Here is a 22,374-nt window from a genome sequence, read left to right as displayed (position 1 = left end):
TATGTGTGTGTATGTTGCAGGGGCAGAGGGTTGTGCATGTAAGTATATTGTCCATGGAGGCCAGAAAGGGTGTTGGAACTTTTCAGGCAAATAGTTATAAGCTGTCTGATATGGGGTCTGAGAATTGATCTTGGGTCCTCTGTGAAAGCAATACTTCTTTTTAACCATTGAGTCATCTCTATAGCCCTTTGTTGCTTATTTAAAGAACAACTACTGACTGCTAGCTTTTAGACAAATAGATGTGTGCAAACATAGCTTCTGAGCTGAGTATTTTCTTGGAACAGTCACTGTCCTTAGACTGGGAGGAGTGGCGCTCCCTTACTGAGCTGAGGACAATTTTTCCCCTGAAGGGTGCTGAGTGGGCTGAAGCATCCGAAGACTGGTTTGGAGGGAGCTCACAGATGTGCTAATTCTGTTGCATCTAGGCTTGTTGTCTACCTACATAAATGTTCTGGTTTTCTGTTATGAATCTGAAGTGTTCCAGAATGATTATTTGTACAGGGTCCAATCCAGTGTGCCAGTAACATGAACCATTTTAGGTTGATTGTTTGCAAGTGGCCCAGGGAAACATTTCCTCTTGGATATTTGGGCTGGCTTCTTTTTCCTGTCTTGCTAGCTTCCAAGTTCAGGCTGCTTATGTCTTTATACTGTGTCTGTGAGCTTCCATATCCTCCCTGGGCTTCCCTGTATCTGTCAAACGCCAGCTGTGCTTCTGTGGTGTACCATCATCTCCTTCCCTGTAACAGAGTGAGACTGTGGGGTCTCTCCTGAGCTGTGCTATTTATTCTGTTCTTACTGGTATTCAGGTGAGATGGGAGAGTAGCTTGCACAGCCAGTATGGCTTGAGGTATTCCAGACATTACATAGGACTGTCACATAGGTAGTTCAGAGGAGGTGGCTGGGGCTAGTATACATATTGGGATAGGCACACATCCATGTTTTTTCAAGTCTCAAGGTGGGTAAAGTCTCCTAGGAGTGAAGTAAGATGTGTTCTTGGAATTTTGAACACGCAAGAAGTTATGGGCTGGAAGTTAGGTAGAGGGTAGCAGTGCAGGCCTAAGGTGATTCCTGTCTCCTTTTTCTGGCAGCAAAACAAATTTGGAACTTGGCTTCCCTGGCTCAGATCCTTGCTTGAGAACCAGATCCTACAGTTTCAGCTGGTGTGTTCTGCGCCTCTCAGCTCTGCTCCATGGGACTTCTCACTCTAAAGTGTGGTGTGGCTCCTCTCCTCTTTTTGTCTTACGTGCCATTCTAGCTCAGAAACAAACCGAAGGGAGCAAGAGAGAGGATGCTGGGGCAGGAGGAAACACACCCTGAAAAGCTGACCTTTTCTCCGTGTGGTTCTATACCTGACGCAGGCTAGAGGAGTGTGGATGGTGTCCTAGCTAGGGTTACTATTGTTCTATTTACCACAACCAAAAGCAAGGTGGGGAAGAAGGAAAGAGTTTACTTGGTTTACACTTCCAAGTCACTGTTCATCATTGAAGGAAGTCAGGATAGAGACTCAAACAGGGCAGGAACTTGGAGTCAGGAGCTGATGCAGAGAGGCAATGGAGGGGTGCTGCTTACTGGCTTGCTCAGACTGCTTCTTACAGAACCCGGGACCATCTGCTCAGATGGCACCACTTACAATGGGTTAATCAATCATTAAGAAAATGGGCCATATATAAGGGTACATAACCTTAATCCTAGCACTCAGGAGGCAGGAGCAGGTAGATCTCTGTTAGTTCGAGGCAAGCACAGTCTACATAGGGAGCCAGCTGGCCTACATAGTGAGTTCCATAACAGCCAGTGCTACATAATGAGACCCTGTCTGGTGGGGGCAGGGATGGGGAATGGGGATGGGGAATCATTACTCCTGATTCACTAGAATTGTGAATGGGGAAAGAAAATGCCCTTAGAGGCTTTTCTGCAGCCTAATCTAATGGAGGCATTTTCTTTTTCCTTCCCTTCCCTTCCCTTCCCTTCCCTTCCCTTCCCTTCCCTTCCCTTCCCTTCCCTTTCCTTTCCTTTCCTCTTCTTTTCTTCTCTCTCTCTCTCTCTCTCTCTCTCTCTCTCTCTCTCTCTCTTTCTCTCTCTCTGTCTTTTTGGTTTTTTGAGACAGGATTTCTCTGTGTAGCCCTGGTTGTCCTGGAATTCACTCTGTAGACCAGGCTGGCCTCGAACTCAGAAATCCGCCTGCCTCTGCCTCTCAAGTGCTGGGATTAAAGACGTGCAACACCACTGCCTGGCTGGAGGCATTTTCTTAATTGAGGTTCCCTCCTCTCAGATGACTGAGCTTGTGTCACGTTGACATAAAACTAGCCAACACAAATGCTCACTGATTGTGGGTTGGGGTAGCATCATCTAATATGTTTCTACATGTTTATTTGAATACTGGGTATTGGTGGGTTTTCTTTAGCAGCCCTTGGTAATGCAAGCTTACTTAATTCTTCTGGAGGAGAGGATATTTGAGAAGACTGAACTCTCCATTCTCTGTAGTTGGGGATAAAGAGTTGCCAAAGGTCCCCGGACCCCCGATAAAGGAATGAAATTCTTCTTCAGGATTTTGGGCTTTCCACAAAGGATAGCTGTTGCTATCCTACAAGTCGAGGGCAGTGCCAAGAAGGCACAGAATCAGTGGTAGCACATTTGGCTCCCTGGTGATATATCTGCTGTGGGCAGTGAGTGTATGAAAGACCAGATTGTAGTTGGGTTCTGTCTTCTGTGACATTGGACATGCTACATCCTTTTTCTGTGCTTCAATTCTCTTGTCTGTAATATGGGCATACTAAATTAGTCATTACTCTTGATTCACTAGAATTGTGATTAAACAGTATGCTACCTGAACCAAAGATAAGGGAAAGCTGGTTGCCATGTTCTCTTGTGGTTATAGTGGCAGCAGACTTGGCATACTTCCTAAACAAAAGCTGTTGGGTTTCTGCTTGTTACTTGACCTGGACTTTGGTTGGAAAGAAGACAAACAGAGCTCCCTCCCCAGAAAGAATGTCATTGTACCATAGCCCCTTTGGGGTCACCAGATACTGTATCATCCTAATCCTGTGGCATCTTGGTTTCCTTTGAGCCCTCTAGCATCCCAGGAAATTTGTGCTTGCATCCCATCATCGTTCAGATGATGCTGGCATTTGCAAAAATGCTTCATATTGCCTCTGTCGTGCTAATGAGGCTGTAAGTTAGCCCTAGATCTTTGTGTGTTGATTGTGGGCGGTACCTTGGCTCAGATTTTGCTGGAAGGTGCTTTTGTGTGTTCTCATTTGACTGGTGATGCTTGAGACTGGACTGTGCATGTCCACTCACCTAGTGCTCTTTCCTGCCATAGACAACATCCCTGAGGATCTCCGAGACCCATTTTACATCGACCAGTATGAGCAGGAGCACATTAAGCCACCCGTTATTAAGCTTCTCCTGTCCAGTGAGCTGTATTGCCGTGTCTGCAGCCTCATCCTAAAAGGGGACCAGGTGGCTACCTTGCAAGGACACCAGTCTGTCATCCAGGCCCTGTCCCGGAAGGGCATCTATGTGATGGAGAGTGATGATACCCCTGTGACAGAAGCTGACCTCAGCCAGGCACCTATTAAGATGGTGAGTGTCTGACAGGCATTCCTTCTGTTCCCTTGGCTGAGCAGGCAAGACTCAGTGCCCTGCCATTAGGTGACAGATGGTGAGGTTTGTCCATATGTATTGGTGGACCTTAATGACAGACCTGCAATTTAAGAATGTCATCATTCTGGAAATGATGCTTTTGGGTTTTCTTCTCACTGTGAAGATGTAAGTGTGACAGGGCACACCATTGTAGAGCCTTCATGTTGGATATCTGCATTCAGCCAGAGTCTATTGCTTTGTCCTCAGAGACTTTGCCTCTGCAGATTAGCCCAGCACCTAGCATGCTGTGGCTACTTTCACTCAGTTTAAGGGTGATGTGTGGGTGAAGAGAAAGCTCTGAAGAGACTGAAGGTAGAGTGTGGTACAAGGAGAGCCTTGATGCCATCCCAGAGCCTTTGGAGGCAAAGGAAGTGGTTAGCCTCTTCCCACAGCTTTTTTTCCAGGGTTACAGAGGAAACTTATAGTCTGCTAGCAAGAGATAAGAACCATGGATCATTACTGCATGGTGGAATAGTGTCAGGGATGGACAGGCCCCAGCCAGTGCTGTCCTTGGCAGGGAAGGCAAGGCAGATAGTTTTCTTGCATTGGGACCTGCAAGATGTTTAGGATGCTGATTGCTGCTTCTGTCCTCAGAGTGGCCACATGGCGATGGTGGATGCCCTGATGATGGCCTATACTGTGGAGATGATCAGCATTGAGAAGGTGGTGGCCAGTGTCAAGCGCTTTTCTACATTTAGCGCCTCAAAAGAACTTCCTTATGACCTCGAGGATGCCATGGTATTCTGGATCAATAAGGTGAGTGCCTGTTTAGGTCTCTGCCTGATTGAGAGCTGCCTGCTTCTTGTTCCCCATATTGGAACTTGCCACTAGAGTCTGTCATTTGGGACTGCATGATACTTTATCCAGCTAGGTGTCCAATAGACAGTCCTTATTCCTGCACTCAGAGTTAAGCAAGATGGGTTTGTGTATGAGAATGTGCTTGTGTGTGTGGTTACGGCTAATGGGTTTCTTTTTTTGTTTGTGTTTTTCGAGACAGGATTTCTCTGTGTAGCCCCGGCTGTCCTGGAACTCACACTGTAGACCAGGCTGGCCTCGAACTCAGAAATCCACCTGCCTCTGCCTCCCAAGTGCTGGAATTAAAGGCATGTGCCACCACCGCCCGGCAATGTGTTTCATTTTCATTTTAGATAATTATGTATAGTGCTTGTTCATGATTTTTTGCTGATAGTTATTGGGGAGGAATCAAGTTTCTTGTGTATTCCTGGGTCTATCAGTGTGTATCTGTGTGTACACATGTATTCATGTGAGAGTACAGATATGCACATGCCATGGCAAGCCTGTGGAGGAAGAAAATCTCAGGTGTTGTTCCTTGTCTTCTACCTTGTTTGAGAGAAGGTCCATCTCCCACTTTGCTTTAGGAGCACTGAGATTGCTACTGTGCTGTGCTTGGGTTTACATGCTATGCTGGCTAGTTTTAGGGCATCTTGGCATAACTAGAGTCATTTTGTAAGGGGGAATCTCACTTGAAAAAATACCCTCACTAGATTGGCTGATAGACAAGCCCCTAGTGCATTTTTTTCTATTAATGACTGTTCAGGTAGAGTTCAGCTCATTGTAGGTGGTGGGTCTTAGGGTTATAAGAAAGCAGGTAGAACTAGCCAGTGGTTAGCATTCCTCCATGCCTCTGTTTTAGTTCTTAAATCCAAGTTCCTGCTCTGAAGTTCTTCAGTGATGTATAAGAAATATAAGATGAAATAAATCCTTCCTCCCCTAGTTGGTTTTGCTCATGGTGTTTTATCACAGCAGAAATTGTAACTAGAACACATGGTTTTAAACTTTGGTTCCTCATGCTTGCTTAGCAACTTACTTTACCTACCCACTGAGATCCTTCCCCTCCTCCTTTTTTTGAGAAAGATAGCCCAGGTTGGCCTTGAACTCACTATGTAGTTGAGGATGACCTTGAACTCTTGATTCTTTTTGCCTCCTAAGTCCTGGGGCAGACATACAGACATATGCCATCATGTCAGGTTACATCCTGACATGTAGTATTTCAAGGAAATACTTGTCTTCTGACTTCTCACTCTTAGAGGTTGTGCACAGATTTGGGATTGTGAGAAATGATGTGCATTGCTCACATAGCCTTCCATCTCTGTCCCATGGTCTTGGGCCACAGACACATTGGCACTTCACTATTAGACTCAGAATTCCTGTGCCTTGGTATCTGCTTATACAGCTGTATTTCCATTCTAGGACCATACTTTGTTCTTTTTGTTTCAGTTTTTACAAATCTTTCCTTTTTTCCTTATCTAATATTAGTATTTGTAGTTCATGGTTTGTTATTTCCTTAGCATTTCCACAACAGTCCTCTTTTTTTTTTTAAAAAAAAAAAAGATTATTTTATGTATATGAGCACACACTGTAGCTGTACAGATAGTTGTGAGCCTTCATCTGGTTGTTAGGAATTGACTTTTAGGACCTCTGCTGGCTCTGTTCAACTCCACTCACTCCAGTCGGCCCCTGCTAGCTCTGGCCCAAAAGATTTACTTATTATTATAAATAAGTACACTGTAGCTGTCTTTAGACACACCAGAGGGTATCAGATCTCATTACTGATGGTTGTGAGCCACCATGTGGTTGCTGGGATTTGAACTCAGGACCTTCGAAAGAGCAGTTGGTGCTTTTACCTGCTGAGCCATCTCACCAGCCCTGCAGTCCTCTCTTTACTTGTTTTCCCTGTTGTGGCTTCTCTGATGGTTGCTAGATTGCTTTTCCCTGGTCGGAGTCCTCAGATGTAGTGTGTGCTTCTGGCTAAATGTTATCCTTACTCTGCATCCAGGGTGAATTGCCTAGCATTCAGCAAGATGGAGCTCCTTTGCAGCCTTCACTAGATTTCATATGTTCTTAGAGGTCCTTTACATCACTTCACAGGGCCCCCAACAAGCATTGAAGTCTGTGTAGTGTATTGAGTTTGTCTTTCCTTGTGGTGTCTCTTTGGGACCTTGTTCTTTTCTGGCTTAGATAGTGGAAGCCTTTTCTGCCATCCTGGACTCCTTTTCTCCTCCTGACTTGAGGTGTAGTTGATAAAGCCTTTCTGCAGAGCACCACTCCTGCTATGATTGAGCATCCTGGGTGGAAAGTCTGTCTGTATGGGATGGACTACAGCTGAGCAGGTAGTATCATCCTGGTTGTCCATGCTGACTGACATGAATCATCTTTGATGGACACTTAGGTCCTCCTTATCTCCTAGGTGCTCTGAATTGTACCGTGGCCCATTTTTCAGGGGCTCTTTTAACTTTTTTGGTGAGTGTGTTATATGCATATATGTTTTTGTGTGCATATGTGTCTGTATATGTGTACCAGCATAAGTAAAAGGTCAAAAGATGTAAATCTCTTGCCACCCAAGTTTATTTTAACTAGGGGTTCACACTGAACATAGAACTCCCTAGTTGACTAGAGTGCTTAGCCAGCAAGTCCTAGGTCATCCTGTGTCCATCTCAAGGACTCAAGAGTTTGGTTTGGTTTGGTTTGGTTTGGTTGCGGGTGCTGAGGATCTGAACTCAGGTCTTAATGCTTACATAGCAAGTACTTCATCTACTGAGTCATCTTCAAAATTTTACTGATAACCTGTGGTTTAAAACTCTCTCTACTGAGCCCATTGATGGTGGCATGAACCACCCAGCCAGCACTAAAGAGGCAGAGGCAGGTGGATCTCTGAGTTTTTGGTCAGCCTGATCTACAGAGGAAATTCCAGGACAGCCAGGGCTACACAGGAAAACTCTGTCTTGAAAAAACAAATAAGCAAATAAAACAAAAAAACAAAAAATCTTCACTCTACTGAAACATAACCTAGATACCCTCTTAACAGCCACTACAGTCCAGGCAGCTCTTCTCATATGCAGCGCTGCTTTTGGTCCTTTGCAGTCAGTACCAAGCCCCAGGCCCAGGCTCATACTTACCTGCTTTTTTAATGGGATTAGTTTTGCTTCATCCAGGTTTTGCTTAAAATGTTCTTGTACTTGGCTTCTTTTGATGAGCCAAATGTATCTATAAGTAGTTTGATTTTGTTTATGCCTTATAGAATTTCTTTATATGATTGTGTCATGATTTGTCTGTCAATAACCTGTTGATTGACACGTAGGTGTTTTCTAGCTTTTGTCTATTTTGAATAAAGCTGCTGGGGCATTTGAGTGTGTCTAGATGCTGCTATTCTTTCTTTAAGTGAGTACTTGGCGGAATTGCTATGTCAGATGAGTATATTCTAACACGCTTTCTTAAGACCTCCTTCTCCTTCTCCTCCTTCCTTCTTTCTTCTTCTCCTTTGTTGTTGTTGACAGAGTCTTACTCTATGGAGAGGCTGTCCTTGAATTCACCAACTGCCTCTGATATCAAGTGCTGGGTCTAAGTCTTGTTCCACATCCAGCATTTACTTAAGTTTCTAGAAAAAAAAACTGGGAGAATATTTTCTAAGGGAACACCTTTTAAAATTCAGGGACAGAGTAGGAATCTTTTGGTTCTGTTATCAGTACTCGATCAGGTCTTTGATTTGGGGCCATTTGTATAGTAGATTCTCACGTATTTCCCTCATGTTTTCTTTTTGCAAGTCCTTGTTTGAATCTTTTACACAACCTTTATTTATTTATTTTGTGTGTATGTTTGAGATAGAGTCTTCCTTTGTAGCTGAAGCTGGCTTGGGACTCTGAAGCCTAGGCTGGCCTTAAACTTTTGCTCTTTCTTCTTTAGTCTCTTAAATGTTGTGATTACAAGTGAATAATATCATTCTTGGTTTAAACCAGTTTTAAATTGTGTTCTTTGTCTTAATATAGTTGCAAGAATATGTATGTACCTTGTTAGGAATGTATGTCGTGACTTTCTTCTCTTAGTTTTGACTTTTTACCATTTCTTAGTAATTGCTGCCCCAAAGCAAAGGTTTTTGGGATTTTGAAGCCTAGTTTACAGGGTTTTTTCCCTAAGAGATTTCTGCCCTGCTCCAAAACTTCTTCCTCCTAGTGGTTTGGTGGTCTTTGCTCATCCCCTGAGCTTTCTGATGCACCTGGAGTTTATATACTGTGTATGAAGCTGGGAAGGTAGGAAGTGCCCTGCTGTTTTCACAGAGAGCAGTTAAAGATTCCCCAGAGCAGAGATTTTTTTTTTCTCTGCATGTTACTGTGGCAGTGGCTCTATTGGGACCTAGGTGAGTTGCATATGTGAGTGTGTCTCTAGACTCTCCTCCATTGACTTGTATGACGTTCTATGGTAACTTGAGGTGGCTGTAAGCTTATACAAATAGTACTCTGTAATAATGACTTGAATTTAGGCAATACATGTCTTTGAACTGGATTTTTTTTTTTATTAAAGAGTTATTTTAGCTCTAGTAGGTTGTCTGCGTGTTCATGTGAATTTTAGAATCAACTTGTTGGTTTCTATGAAAAGCACTTGTAGGGATCTAGATCAGTGGGGCCATGGTTGTGTTACCCTGTGAGGAATGCAGTTCATTGCCACACTTTTGTTCATTAATTATCCCCAGGGAAATTTAATTTCAGTGTTTTGAGTTGTGCTGTAAGTGGTCTGTCTTTCTTTCTTTCTTTCTTTCTTTCTTTCTTTCTTTCTTTCTTTCTTTCTTTCTTTCTTTCTTTCTTTCTTTTTTTCAAGACAGGGTTTCTCTGTGTATCCCTGGCTGTCCTGGAACTCACTCTGTAGACCAGGCTGGCCTCGAACTCAGAAATCCGCCTGCCTCTGCCTCCCAAGTGCTGGGATTAAAGGCGTGCCCCACTACCACCTGGCATAAGTGGTGTTTCTTAGTTTCATTTCCAGTTGCTTGTTGCTAATCAATAGGAATACAGTTAAATTAAGAAGTACATTTCCCTTTTCTTGTGGAGTGTGGAGTAGAAGTGGTAGAAGAAGGTATATTGTTTGTCCCTGACCCTCAGGACCCACAGAACCGTCTGCAGTTTTTTTCTTCTAATGCATTTCTTTTTCTTGTTTTGATATTAGGATGATGCAGACTCAAAAGAGATATGGGATGTTTTCCTTTTTCTGTTCTGTGCAGTAATTTGAATATGATTGGTTTCATTTCATTCTGAAACCTTTGGGCTGTCTGGGCCTGAAGATGTATATCTCTCTCTCTCTGTGTGTGTGTGTGTGTGTGTGTGTGTGTGTGATGTATATGTATATGTAGTTGTGAAAACTATGCATACTTTAAGTATTTTAGATTTTTTTTTTTTCCTAGACAGGCAGGGTTTCTCTGTGTAGCCCTGGCTGTCCTGGAACTCACTCTGTAGACCAGGCTGGCTTCGAACTCAGAAATCCGCCTGCCTCTGCCTCTCAAGTGCTAGGATTAAAGGCATGCGCCACCACTGCCTAGCTAGTTTTTATAATCTAATTTTGTGTCAGTTTTTTACTATTCCTTTTTTGTTGTTGTTTTCATTTTATCTTTAATCTGTCTGTCTGCCTGCCTGTCTGCCTGCCTGCCTGTCTGTCTGCCTGCCTGTCTGTCTATGTGACTGAATGACTGTCTGTAGACAGATTCTAACTCTTTAGACCAAGCTGGCCTTGAGTTCCCGGCATCTTTCCTGTCTTAGCCTCAATGTTTACCTCTTGTGTGTTTTTGGCACATAGCAACTGAGTGTATTTGTGCAGTGTGGTGCGATCTTCCAGCATCATGTAATGGTCAGATCCAGTTAGCAGATCCAGCATCTTAAGCATTCATTCTCTCTGTGGTGAGAGCAGACAGACCTTGTTTCTAGGAGCTGGGCAATAGCACAGTGACAGAGATGCTTGTCTAGATCTGTTCTCAGCACTAAACTAAAAACAAGCAAAATAAAGTGTTCCAGCTAGTGGAAGCAACATACACATTCTCTTCACTCATCATTAGGTAGAGAGCTAGTTCATTCAAACTTGCTTTACTTCTTGTGTATGAGGTACGAGGTGGTGCTCTCCCTCTGAACAGAGCTTTGTTCTGTCTTGTGTACTTGAGTATGCTGCATTTCTTTTAAAATAGTATATATCTTGGTGATTTCTTGTTTTATCAGTGGATTATCTGAAAAGACTTTGGGTTTTTTTGTTTGTTTGTTTGTTTTGTTTTTTCAAGACAAGGCTTCTCTGTATAGTCTTGGCTGTCCTGGAATTCACTCTGTAGACCAGGCTAGCCTGGAACTCGAGATCTGCCTGCCTCTGCCTCCCAAGTACTGGGATTAAAGGTGTGCATCTTCATACACAGCCTTTTTTCTCTGCTGTCTTCCTGTTTAAGTGGATTCTTGAGCACACTGTTAGTTTGCCATTATCATGTATTCATTTGATAGCTTCTGTCTTGTCATTAGAGTGTTAGACTAGTTAGATTGCTCTGATTGGTCATGTGGTTAAATTCTAACATCTGGCTTGATGGCTGCTTATCTTGTCCTTTTTTAAAAACCCATTTCCTTCCTTCCTTCCTTCCTTCCTTCCTTCCTTCCTTCCTTCCTTCCTTCTTCCCTCCCTCCCTCCCTCCCTCCCTCCTTCCTTCCTTTGTTTCTTTAGGTACTTGTAGTAGTTCTCTATTATTTTATAGGATTGCTATAGGTTCTGCCCTGCGTTGTTGTGTTGCCAGGGCTACTGAGACCAGAGTGATGTATTAATGGTCGTAGATCTGCTTTTCTCCTAGGACTTTGACCTTGTCACATTCGTTTTGTGGCAGCCCCACCCAGTTCTGTTCTTTCTACTTTTAGTAGTCATTTATTTATTTGTTTGTTTATTTGTTAGTTTGTACTAGTCATTGTTGCTGTGGAGGCTGGTGCTGACCAGTGCTTTTTGGTCCTTGTGTCCTCCCTGATTGTGAAGGACTAGCAGTTCACAGTGGCTGTGCAGTGTCCACACTGCAAAAAGACAAGAGATAAGAGATTCTTGATATTTTAAGGACATTCCTCTGTGTGTGTGTGTGTGTGTGTGTGTATGTATGTGCGTGCACATATGCGCATGATAGGGGTCTTATGTGTATTGTAAGTGCAGGTACATACCCAGACCAGGAGAAGATGTCTGTCTGTTTCTCACTGAACCTGGAATTCACCATTATTTTTTTTTTGCTAGACTGGCTGGCCAGCTAATATTTTTTAATTTACTTTTCATCTGTTTGGTTTGTTTGGTTGAGGTTGAACTTAAACTCCTGATTCTCTTGCCTCTACTTCCCATGTGTTACACATAGGTTTATGTGGTGCTGTGAATTGAACCTAGGGCCTTGTGAATATTAGACACTACCCACTGAGTTGTACAACCCCCCTCCCTTTTTTTTTAGAGACAAGATTTTGCTATTTATTCTAAGTTGGCCTGAACGTTTACTATGTAGTTCAGACTGGGCCTCAAGCCCCAGACTCCCAAGTGCTGGGATAACGGTCCAGCTTAGTTTTGCTCTTGTGTACTTTCTAGCAATATCTTAGACTTGTAGGGGCTCCTGAGTCCCATTTGGATAACTGGCTGTACATTTCTAGCTGCATTTTCCCCTACCATCTAGTAACTGTTGTAGTGAATTTTTATAGACTGGTTATGAGTTCACTAAGCTTTGGCTCACCTGGAAAAGACTGTTAGATGTCTTCCCCAGGTGCTGCACCTCGGTAAGAGACGATGGTTGGCAGTCTTTTTGGATAAAGATGTTGCTTCCCAGTTAAAGGGTGAGCATGAGAGGCTAAGATGGCAGTTCCCGCTCCGGTTAATGTTTTAAGTCAGTACTGACTGTCATGGTGAGCTTCACCCCCAACTCAGAAGATGGGGGTGGTGTCTTGGGTAGCCTCCCTCCAGCCTTCCTGTCTGTTTCTCAAGCCCACTCCTTATGTTAGAGGGTGATGTGCTTGCTCCTGTGCTTACTGGGCTACATAGTTTCACAGCAGATACTTGGTTTGGTTTACCATGGTTACTTTTGATTTTAAAAAATAATTGATATTTTACTTTAAAATATTTATTTTATTAAAAAATTAAATTAACATTTTAGGTACAGAGTTTCTCCATATAGCTCTGGCTGTCCTGGAAACTCACTCTGTAGACCAGGCTGGCCTTGAACTCAGAGATCCACCTGCCTCTGCCTCCTGAGGGCTAGCATTAAAGGTATGCACCACCACCACCCAGCTAATTTTAAATGCTTTTGTTTTGTTTTGTTTAAATGCTTATTTTTTTAAAAAGGATTTCATATATTTAAGACTGATTTTGAACTGACTGTGTAGATGAGAGGACCTTGCCTTGAGCTTCTGATCTTCTGTCTGTACTCCCGAGTTCTGAAATTACAAGCATGAGCCACTTCACCCAGTTTTCGGTAGTGGCCTTACTTTCCTTCAGAAATCTGATTGTTAGGTTGGTGGGTGACATGGCTTATCAGATGAGGGGACTTGCTGCCACGCCTCATGACTTGAGTCTGATCCCTACTCACTTGGTAGAAGGAGAGAACTAATTTCTGCAAGTTGTCTGCTTGACTGCCTAGTACGTACTGTGTGGCATCCTGAGCACAAGTATGTATACTCACAGAGGGATGGGTGTGTCTGTCTGTCTGTGAGCTGCCATATTAGTGTTCAAAGTCAAACTAAGGTTCTCTGTAAGAACAAGTGCTTTTTACCACTGAGCTGTCTCTCTAGCTCCTTTATCATAATTTTAAAGAGATTTTCTACCTTCTTGATGTTGTGTAGGTAAAGAGTTCATATACTGTATTTTTCTTTGATAAGCCATTCAGACCTGCACATTTTCACCTGATTATTTTTGCTCTAAACACTCCTCTAAGTTTTAACGTGTATTTTTTACAAAGCCTGCTGTTATTTTGTAAATACAAATTAAGAAATTATATTGTGTGTATGCATGATGTATGTGAGCTTGATGTATGTGTTAGTACATGATGTATGATATGTGTGTGCATGATGTATGATCTATGTGTGTGGGTGCACATGTGGCACAATAGGTGTGTTGTAGTTAGAGGACACTGTGTGGAGCTTGTTCTTTCCTTCCATCTTTATGTGGGTTCCAGGGATTGAACTCCAGTGAGTAGGCTGGAGTGACAAGTGCCTTCTTTGTCTGCTAAACTGTCTCATTTATGCCAGTGCTCAATAGAAATACAAATTTGAGGGCTGGAGAGATGGCTCAAGCGGTTAAGAGCACTGACTGCTCTTCTGAAGGTCCTGAGTTCAATTCCCAGCAACCACATGGTGGCTCACAACCATCCGTAACAAGTTCTGACTCCCTCTTCTGGTGTGTCTGAAGACAGTGACAGTGTACTTATATATAATAAATAAATAAATCTTTAAAAAAAAAGAAATACAAATTTGATACTATCTTAATTTCAAGAGATATTACTTAAATCTATGATTTTTAAGGGATTTACAGCTTGGTTTTATAACTGAGTTTTGTGTTGTCTTTGTGTAGTCAGTTGAGGTATGACTCAAAATTAGTTAGGTTGTTATGGGGTGTCATCAGACAACTGTGTAAAGTGTACATGGGATCTAGCCTTGATTCTACGGTGGGGAGGAAAGTCCAGCACTGGCTTTTAAAGGCGCAGTGGTTTCCTTGCAGGGGCAGGCTGACCTTGAGACTCAGGGCAAATCTTGGGTCACATAGAATCCAGGTGTTCTGCATCTTTGTAATTGGCCTGATGGCACCTTTGTCTTAAGAGTGATCAGCAGGAGCTGTGGGTTCTCCTGGTGATGAAGTGGAGATACAGGGGATGACATGGGAGAGCAGTAGCCTTCTTAATGCATTTTCTTCTGCCTTAGGTAAATCTTAAAATGAGAGAAATAACAGAGAAAGAAGTTAAATTAAAGCAGCAGCCACTGGAAAGTCCTGTTCATCAAAAGGTAAAGGGTAATTTTAATTTCTTCGAAACACACTAAGTTAAATGTTAGTATTTTTAAAGAATTATATTTGTTTCTACTTGCTCATTCTATATTTTTATCACCCTAAGCAAGCCAACCTCTTAGATTCTCCTGGTGGCTGATTCTCCATGCCTCAGTTAGGAGTTTCCATGGGCAACTTGTCTTCTATGCCCAATCCCAAAAGGTCTGGTTTGTTGAACCAGGGGTATTCTGGGAGGACTTGGGGATGGGAGGAGGGTCAGTAAGGAAGCAGTGTAGCCTGATCTGGGAGTGAGCTTCAGAAGGTCAGAGACTGAGCAGAAAATGCCCAGTAGCAGCTGTGCCCATGCAGAGGTGCCATGGGGCTGCTGGGGCTCTAAACCCTGTGCCTGGAGCCACTGGCAAGTATGTACCTTGGGGTGGGAGCAGATGGGTATGTTTGTTCCACATTCTGGCTTTGGCCTCGTCCTTGGCCATTTTCTCTTTTGCCAAGGCCGTCATGTATCACAATCAGTAGAATATACTCAGGAATGCCTGACTGTTGACACAGTTTCACTGCTGAGAGCAACATGTGTTCTCCCCTTGTCATTTTCTCTCTATACCTGTCAACTCTAGTCAGCCAGGTCAGTAGAGGATCAGGCTGGAGCTGAGCATCTCCCTAATCTTTGGATGGGGACAGGCCCACATGGGCAAAGACAAAGGGAACAGACCTTTAGCCTGGTCCCCTGACTTTCTCAAGTTTGGAACTGTTCTATGCTATTGTGAAACATAGAGTTGTAAAGGGGACAGGTTACCTTCCAGTTAAACTGCCTGGTGTTGTGATTAGCTAAGGTCATGCACACTGGAAAGCCTTTGCTACCAGAGGCTGTCTGTACCTCTTGTGTGTGAGCATGTGTGACACAGCCACACCTGGACCTGCAGTGCTGACAGTCCTTTCCACCTTCCTTCCCGCTTCCTGAGCAGTCTCCCTCCAAGTGGTATTGGAAGTTAGTACCCGTAAGTGACCCAGCCCAACATCCACCATCTGCAAAGCCATCTTGTTGCCATCATGCGCTTCCATTCAAATTGCTCGCACCCAGGATTGGTTTTTGTTTGTTTGTTTAAGTGTCCACCTGGGGGCTGTTGCCGCTTGTCTAGCATGAGCCCTGCTGGCCACGCTGATGGGTTTTGTTATGTGGCACTTTGGGATGCCATGTCCATTTCCCTAGGCTCTAAGTGATCTCTAAGTGACCAGTACAGCATAGCTCACAGGACACTGTCTTTTCTAGCAGATGCTAAGAGGGCTAGGGGTGACCTAGTGGCTGGAATCATTCCATGGCCTTTTCTTTCTGCTGTTACTTTGCCTGAGGTGTGGTGTCTCTCACCACCTTCCCTAGAACCTGTATTCTAGGCTGTCAGATTGGAAAGGCATTCTCCCACTGAGGGTAGTACAGGTGGACTGCAGAGAGGGCTGTTGCTGGTATACTTTGATATGGTCTCCTTGTTTCTATCCCTCAGCTCTATGTGGAGATCAGCTCAGATTCTGCAGTCTGAGTTAGGTCAGTTCAAATGCAGGGTTTCTGGAATTATATATGAATTTTCATACCAAGTTTGAAGACCAGGATTTGATGTAGTAATTTCAGCAGCACCTAACTGGTGGCCCAGAACGGAAGTGACAGTTTGTGGCTGCCCGTAGAGGAAATGCCTTGTGCCAAGTGGTGCCTTTTTATGTGAACTTCTTTTGGATCTCTTTGAAGATGGTTTTGTATGTGCCCTTTGATTGCTTGGGTCCCCACCTGGGGCCCCATGGCTGTGGGGTACAGAAGGCCCATGTAAGCCTTGAGTGTACTTCTTGTTAAGCGTGTTTGTGAGAACAGGAAGAAGACATGCTTAATGAGTGTTTGAGTACTGAATTTGATCCAGGCAAGGGCTCATACACTCAGGTGTTCTGTAGAGAGGTTTGGTTTCAGATAAGATTGATGAAAAAAAGAGCTATAACCCAAAACAATCCCCCTTAACTTTCCTTTGTTAGAGAGGCTATGGGTATCCTATAGTGGTGTTCAGTAAATAGACCAACAAGAAAACGTGTGGTCAAGGTTGACAGATTATGGGCTTTACCTAAACATGTCACAGCTAGAAGTTTGAAGATGTGGGTGAGCACAGCAGCCATGTGAGCCTTCTGGGCCCCTGGAGTTCTATGTCAGCCTAATTTTTCCCCATGCCATCCATATTTACTCAAGAAACCATTTGCTTTACTGCATGCCTCCTCACTCTCTGTCTGCTGTCTCTGAAAGCCTGGCCTGGAGCATGCTGTGATGCACTGCATGCTGGAACCTGTGGACTTTGCACGTGTGGTACAGTATGAGGCGGGTTCCCTACTATAGTACTTGTGGGCTCTGAGAAACAAGTTAAAATGTGTGTTGGAATATTCAGTCAGCACAAAACAAGCTTTGTTGCTAAATATACAGGAGTCAGTTCCAAGTGTTTTTCTAGTGAGCATCACTCCTGATTATGCCAAATATTTATGGAAGTATTAGCTGAAAGTCTAGATTCCAAGATGATTCTTTGAGGTAGACTCACTTGCAGAACTCTCAGAAACCAGCAGTTCTTGTTGTAGGCAGGTGTTGGCTCCCTTGTTTTTATTTTCTATTGTGTGTGCTCCTGAAGAAAATGTGGGCTGGTGGGTACCCGGCCCTGGGCACTGATTCAGGTGAGAGCGGTACACTGCAGCTCTTGGGGAGTCGGGTCTACACTGAGCAACTCCCCTCTGCTATGCTTTCACTGACTGTGGATAGAAAAGCATAGATGGACTGTAGTGGACTGCAGTATATAGAATATCGACAGGTAGCTTCCTTCCTTGGGTGTGCACATAAGGGAGCCTTGGTCTGGCATTTGCTTGATGATCTTTTAAGTTTAGTACTGATGTTTTACCGGTAGTTCTTGGTGGCTGGTGTACTGGTGTGAGAAATTATGTTTAATCAGGTTTCTGAAATTTCTCAAACTATCAATTAATGCTATTTTGTCCTTTTTAATGACCAGTGCTAATGTTGATAATGTAGAACAGTGCTTGTAGCTTGGGTCTTTCAAGCATCTGAATGCCCACTGTTTAACTTGTTTCTCATTAGTTTGTAATGCATTGGCTTATGATAGTATAGATATGTGTTTTGTCTCCTTCCCATGTGTGCCCACTGCCAGAGTCAGTTTAGAGTTAGACTGACCCTGGTGGTGTTAGCAGTGAATCTCTGCCATGTAGTGTAGCCACGGATCCCAGTCCCTGGATCTGACTTGTTTGTTCTGGACAGAGGATGTCATCCACATAGTCTGAACTTTTCCAGGCAATAACATTTGGTCTTCATGTGGGTCTAGACTTGATATAAATCTCGCTCTAGCAGTGTGCCTCTAACCTACACAGGCTGAAGCGATCTCACACGCAGAGACCATTTTCCTTTTATCAACTGCAGGTCCGCTATCGGCGAGAGCACCTCTCTGCTAGGCAGTCACCCTACTTCCCGTTGTTGGAGGACTTGATGAGAGACGGCAGTGATGGCGCTGCTCTCTTAGCAGTGGTTCACTATTATTGCCCAGAGCAGATGAAACTGGATGGTGAGTGCAGAACACTTTCCCTGAACAGACCTGAGAGGGAACAGTGTACGTTTAGCATGCAAGAGAAGTAGCATGGAGCCCTTGTGTCAGCTGGGATACTACCATATACCTAGAAATTCCAAGAGACCAAATACTTATTTGTATTCTCTATCTTACATGATAAAGAAATTGCCCATTGAGTATTTGGATACTATGTCATTGTGCTTTGTGACCTTACCTTTGTTCGAGTGTGAGTTGGGTTTAAATTCATTCCTTATTGAAACATCTAGAGCCTAAGCCAGACAGGGTGGCACACACCTATAATCCTGATATTTGGTAGGCTGAGTTAGGATCAAGACAAGCCTGGGATGCCTAAATGAGACCCCTTGTCAGAAGCCAAAAGCAAAACAATTCTGTAGAACTTTCTGAAGACATGCAGATGTATGCTAGGTTCAGTCTGTGTCCTGCCTTGGCCTGATGGAGTTCTAATGCCACAGTATCTCTTTCTAAGTGCTTGTGACCTGCAGCAGGGAGGAGGAAAGTGGATAGCTGGCTATGAAGGGCATGGCACAGGGTATTATGAAGTTCGTGTTGTCGTTAGCTCTATTTCCTAAGTGCCTTTTGTCTGGAGTGGGCAGGTAGAAGGCCAGGAACCTGACCAGTTCCTGTATTGGAATTTTACCTCAGCCTTTAGCACTGGACAGCTTAGGCTGGTATTAATGCCTATTCTAGGCATGGAAGTGCAGATAATACAATTTCTTTTTTACAGACACAGGTGGCTTTACAGACAGGGAGATAGACACCCAGGTTCCATGAGGATAAAACCTGCAGATGGACAAATGGCTTCCTCACATTCACCTGGCCTTGGTCCTATGACTAGGACATGGGGAAGAGTGTCAGAAAAGCCCTGTCTTATGCCAGGAGGCTTCTCAAGTACTGGTTTCTCTTGAGGACTAAGAGGAAGTGAGTGGGAGGGAGGCCAGCTTCACAAAACAAAACAAAAGACAACTTTGGGGAAACAATTCAGTGTAGGTAATTGCTTAACTTGACTGAGTCCAGCATCACACCAAAAAGAGATGATATATGTCTGCGGATACAGCTCAGTAAACAGAAGGCTTGCCTAGCATACAAGTAAGCAGCACCAAAAAGAAAAAACCAGTCTAGTGCTTGGCATTTTGGCCCTGTAGGAACTCCAGAGCTCTGCTTGTGGGAACATCTCCAGAAACCACAATTTCTAAGGAAACATGTCTCCATGGAACCTCAGATTTCACAGCATGTGAAAGAGAATGCAGAGTGCTTAAACTCCTGAAGGACCTCAGGGAAGAAATAGAAGCTGTGTGGAGGAGAGTTGTGGGACTTTCCCTTTCGCTGTGGCTTAGCCTGACCTGGAGCTGTAGGTGTTCTGCACTGCCTCAGCCTGAGTACTGAGCTCAGAGACACATGTACCACTGACACTGACCATCGTGCTTTGGCAGCTCTGTGCTCTTTGCTGTGAGTGCACTTTCTCAGTTTTCCCTCAGCTCCAGAGGTGGCCTGCTTTGTTTGCATGTTTGTTTTTGAGACAGGGTTTCTCTCCATAGCCTTGGCTGTCCTAGAACTCAGTATGTAGACCAGGTTGGCCTCAGACTCAGAGATTCTCCTGCTTCTTCCTCTTGAGTGCTGGGATTAAAGGCATATGCCACTATGTCTGGTCTGTAGCCTGCTTTTAAATCTGTCCTTTGAGGATCTTAAGGCAGACAATAATATTATAAACTTGGCAGGCTGCATAGTGTACCAGATATTGTAGTACACTGATAAAAATAAATGGTCAGGGCTAGCAAGATGGACCAGGGGGTGAAAGTGCTTATGCCAAGCTTGATGTCCTGAGTTCAAGTCTAGAACCTACAGGTAGAAGGACAGACCTGATTCCTGCAAGCTGTTCCTTGGTCTCCATGTACACAAACATTTCCAAAAATGATCTTAGTGTTTTGTTACACACCTTTAGTGTCATGCACCCTGACCCTGAACACACAAATCCCCTCCTCCCTCTCCCTCTCCCTCTCCCTCTCCCTCTCCCTCCCCCTCCCCCCACCTCCCACCTCCCACCCCCTTTCTCAGGAGACAGACATAGGTGGAACTCTTGAGTTCAAGGACATATTGGTTTACAAAGCAAGATCCAGGCCAATCAGGACCACATAGTTGAGACCATGTCTGGGGGTGCAGAGGAGTCGAGGGGGATGGCAACAACAACAAAAACCTTGGTCAAAGCCACAAAAGAAACTACACCAGACCCCAAAATATGTGTTCCCGCCAATTTAGGACATTAAAAATCAATCACAAAGGCACCATTTCTTTCCACACTCTTCCTAATAAGAGAAGTCAGCTGTTAGGTAAGATCTGTAAGAGTGGGAGCTTTTTATTTGTTTTCACTGATATGTTACAACCATTTAAAGTAATATGTAGGACAAACCAATGTGGCCTATGTATTGAGCCAGCGAACAATGGCCAGAACTTTGTAGGACACAGCCTGAAGTGTACTGTAAGGGAGGTGAATGAATGCCTTACTATGTATGTCGGAAAGCAGGGAGCTTGGGAATTAATTAGATTCATTGCAGTGTCTTAAAAAAAGGACACAATCCCAGAGAAAAGTGAAGGGAGGAAATGAAGTTTTGTGACTGTGTCTGTAGAGCAAGTGACTGAGTTGTAAGTTCCAGACTCTAACAAGCTGGCTAGCCAGGAAGTAAAATAGAGGCAAAACAGTTCACCAGCTAGACTTCTGGAGCTGCCACAGGAAAACAGAAGGATTTTGGCCAGGAGTCATGGCTAGGTGTGTCTTTGTAAGTCAGTCTCAAGAACTGTGAGAGCCTGGATTCCCCTTTGCTTCCAGTAACATCCTCCATTCCCAAACACTAGGGATATAAACACACTTGGGGGAGACTGAGCCTGTAAGTCATGGCCTCAGACTCCAGCATGGGGCAGGTGGGAGTGAGCAGAATCAGGGCTTCTGTGTGAGCATCTTCATCCTGTACTAGGAAGCCTCTGCTCTTTGCTGGGTTCCATGAGTTTGATAGGCTCCACATACAGGAAGCAGGGACAGCCTTCTCTGTAGAAACTGGTCTTAAGAACAAGAGCCACAGTGGCTGAGGTTCAGCATCAGCTGGCTTCTTGCCTTGGTCACCTGCAGCAAAGCCCAGTTCTTAATGCCTTCCTCTAACAGTGAATGGTACCCACATCCCCCTGACATTTGAGGAAATCCCTTGGCCATAACAAATACTCAGGCAACAGATATAGTTCAGAATATACAGCAGCAAGAAGCTGGGGACCTAGTTGCCAAGAACGGTGACTGGAATGAGGCATCTAAAAAACTGTCTTAGGGTATGTCCACGTTAAGTTCCATAGAGCTCTGAGGAAGTGGGCATTTTGGTATCTAAAGTGTAAGAGTATACTAAAGAGTTAGATGGTTGAGTAGAAAAAAAAAGAATCTCCCAGAAAATAGAACAAAAAGATCAAAGGCATGGAAATAAAGGAAAACTAGAAAAATGAAATCAGTATAGGAGGAATGAACACAGAAAATAGAGATGATTTATCGAAGGAAAGTGTAGATGCCCCTTGGGTGAGCATAGCCAAATATCAGGAACCCACTGGAAGTGTGCAGTTGAAGGACTATGGTGTACACTGAGAAGACTTCAAATAACTTTGTGAGAAGACAAAGCAGGTCACATAGAATAGAGGACTGTATCCCTCAGCCAAGTCCTAGAAGCAGCACAGCTTGCTGCTTTGTAACAGCCTTGCCTCTGTACTCCAGCTTGCTGGAGAGCAGCCACATAGAGCACTTCATTGTCTTTGTGGAGTTTAGAAGACATTGTGTCTTGTTGAAATAAAAATTAAAAATTATATTTAGTAGTAAGGTAATACAACATTTAAAATTATTTAAAGAGAAACTATATAAAATTAAAAGCTGTTCTTTTGACTGATTCATAAAACAGATACATTTTTGTACTGATTAGTCAATAAAAGAGAGCAAAATAGAGAATGCAGAAAACAGGCAAGGTGTGATGGTGGCACAGGCCTTTGATCCCAGCTCTCAGGAGGTAGAAGCAGTCAGATCTCTGAGTTCCAGGCCAGCCTGACACAACCTGGGCTCTGTTAACAAAGAAACCCTGTCGGGGGGTGGGGCTGGGGGAGAAAAAAAAAGCAGAAAACAAAATGGTATAAATTGAGGTCTAGTAGGATAGGAGAGTATTTTGGGTTGTTTATGTTCACATGTTATATGACACAGATAGTTCTGTGTTGGAGAAAAAGGAATGAGAAAGCTGGAGCCCCATAAGTACAAGGTAGATGGACTCAGGCATTAAACATCCTCACGAGCTGACTTCCTGTGGGAATTTTTTCTTCTTCTTCTTCTTCTTCTTCTTCTTCTTCTTCTTCTTCTTCTTCTTCT

The 22,374-nt window shown here is 43.8% G+C and overlaps 1 protein-coding gene across 6 annotated transcripts in view; it reads left to right on the top strand.

Annotated features, from left to right (window-relative positions):
- Camsap1 (calmodulin regulated spectrin associated protein 1) overlaps positions 1-22,374 on the top strand; it is a 63,444-nt gene that overhangs the window by 16,855 nt on the left and 24,215 nt on the right. For 3 of the 6 annotated variants that reach the window (XM_031369382.1, XM_031369381.1, XM_031369387.1), the window contains exons 2-6: positions 3,320-3,582; positions 4,237-4,398; positions 14,316-14,396; positions 15,357-15,389; positions 17,834-17,975. In XM_031369382.1, coding sequence (XP_031225242.1) covers positions 3,320-3,582; positions 4,237-4,398; positions 14,316-14,396; positions 15,357-15,389; positions 17,834-17,975 — 681 coding nt within the window. Of the gene's footprint in view, positions 1-3,319; positions 3,583-4,236; positions 4,399-14,315; positions 14,397-15,356; positions 15,390-17,833; positions 17,976-22,374 lie in introns of those variants that run through there. The other 3 variants (XM_031369386.1, XM_031369383.1, XM_031369388.1) reach the window with 2 other exon arrangements.

This window comes from Mastomys coucha, unplaced genomic scaffold (genome assembly GCF_008632895.1).
Source record: "Mastomys coucha isolate ucsf_1 unplaced genomic scaffold, UCSF_Mcou_1 pScaffold15, whole genome shotgun sequence".
NCBI lineage: Eukaryota > Metazoa > Chordata > Mammalia > Rodentia > Muridae > Mastomys > Mastomys coucha.
Note: the sequence above shows the minus strand (reverse complement) of the source record. Positions and strands in the feature narration are given on the sequence as shown.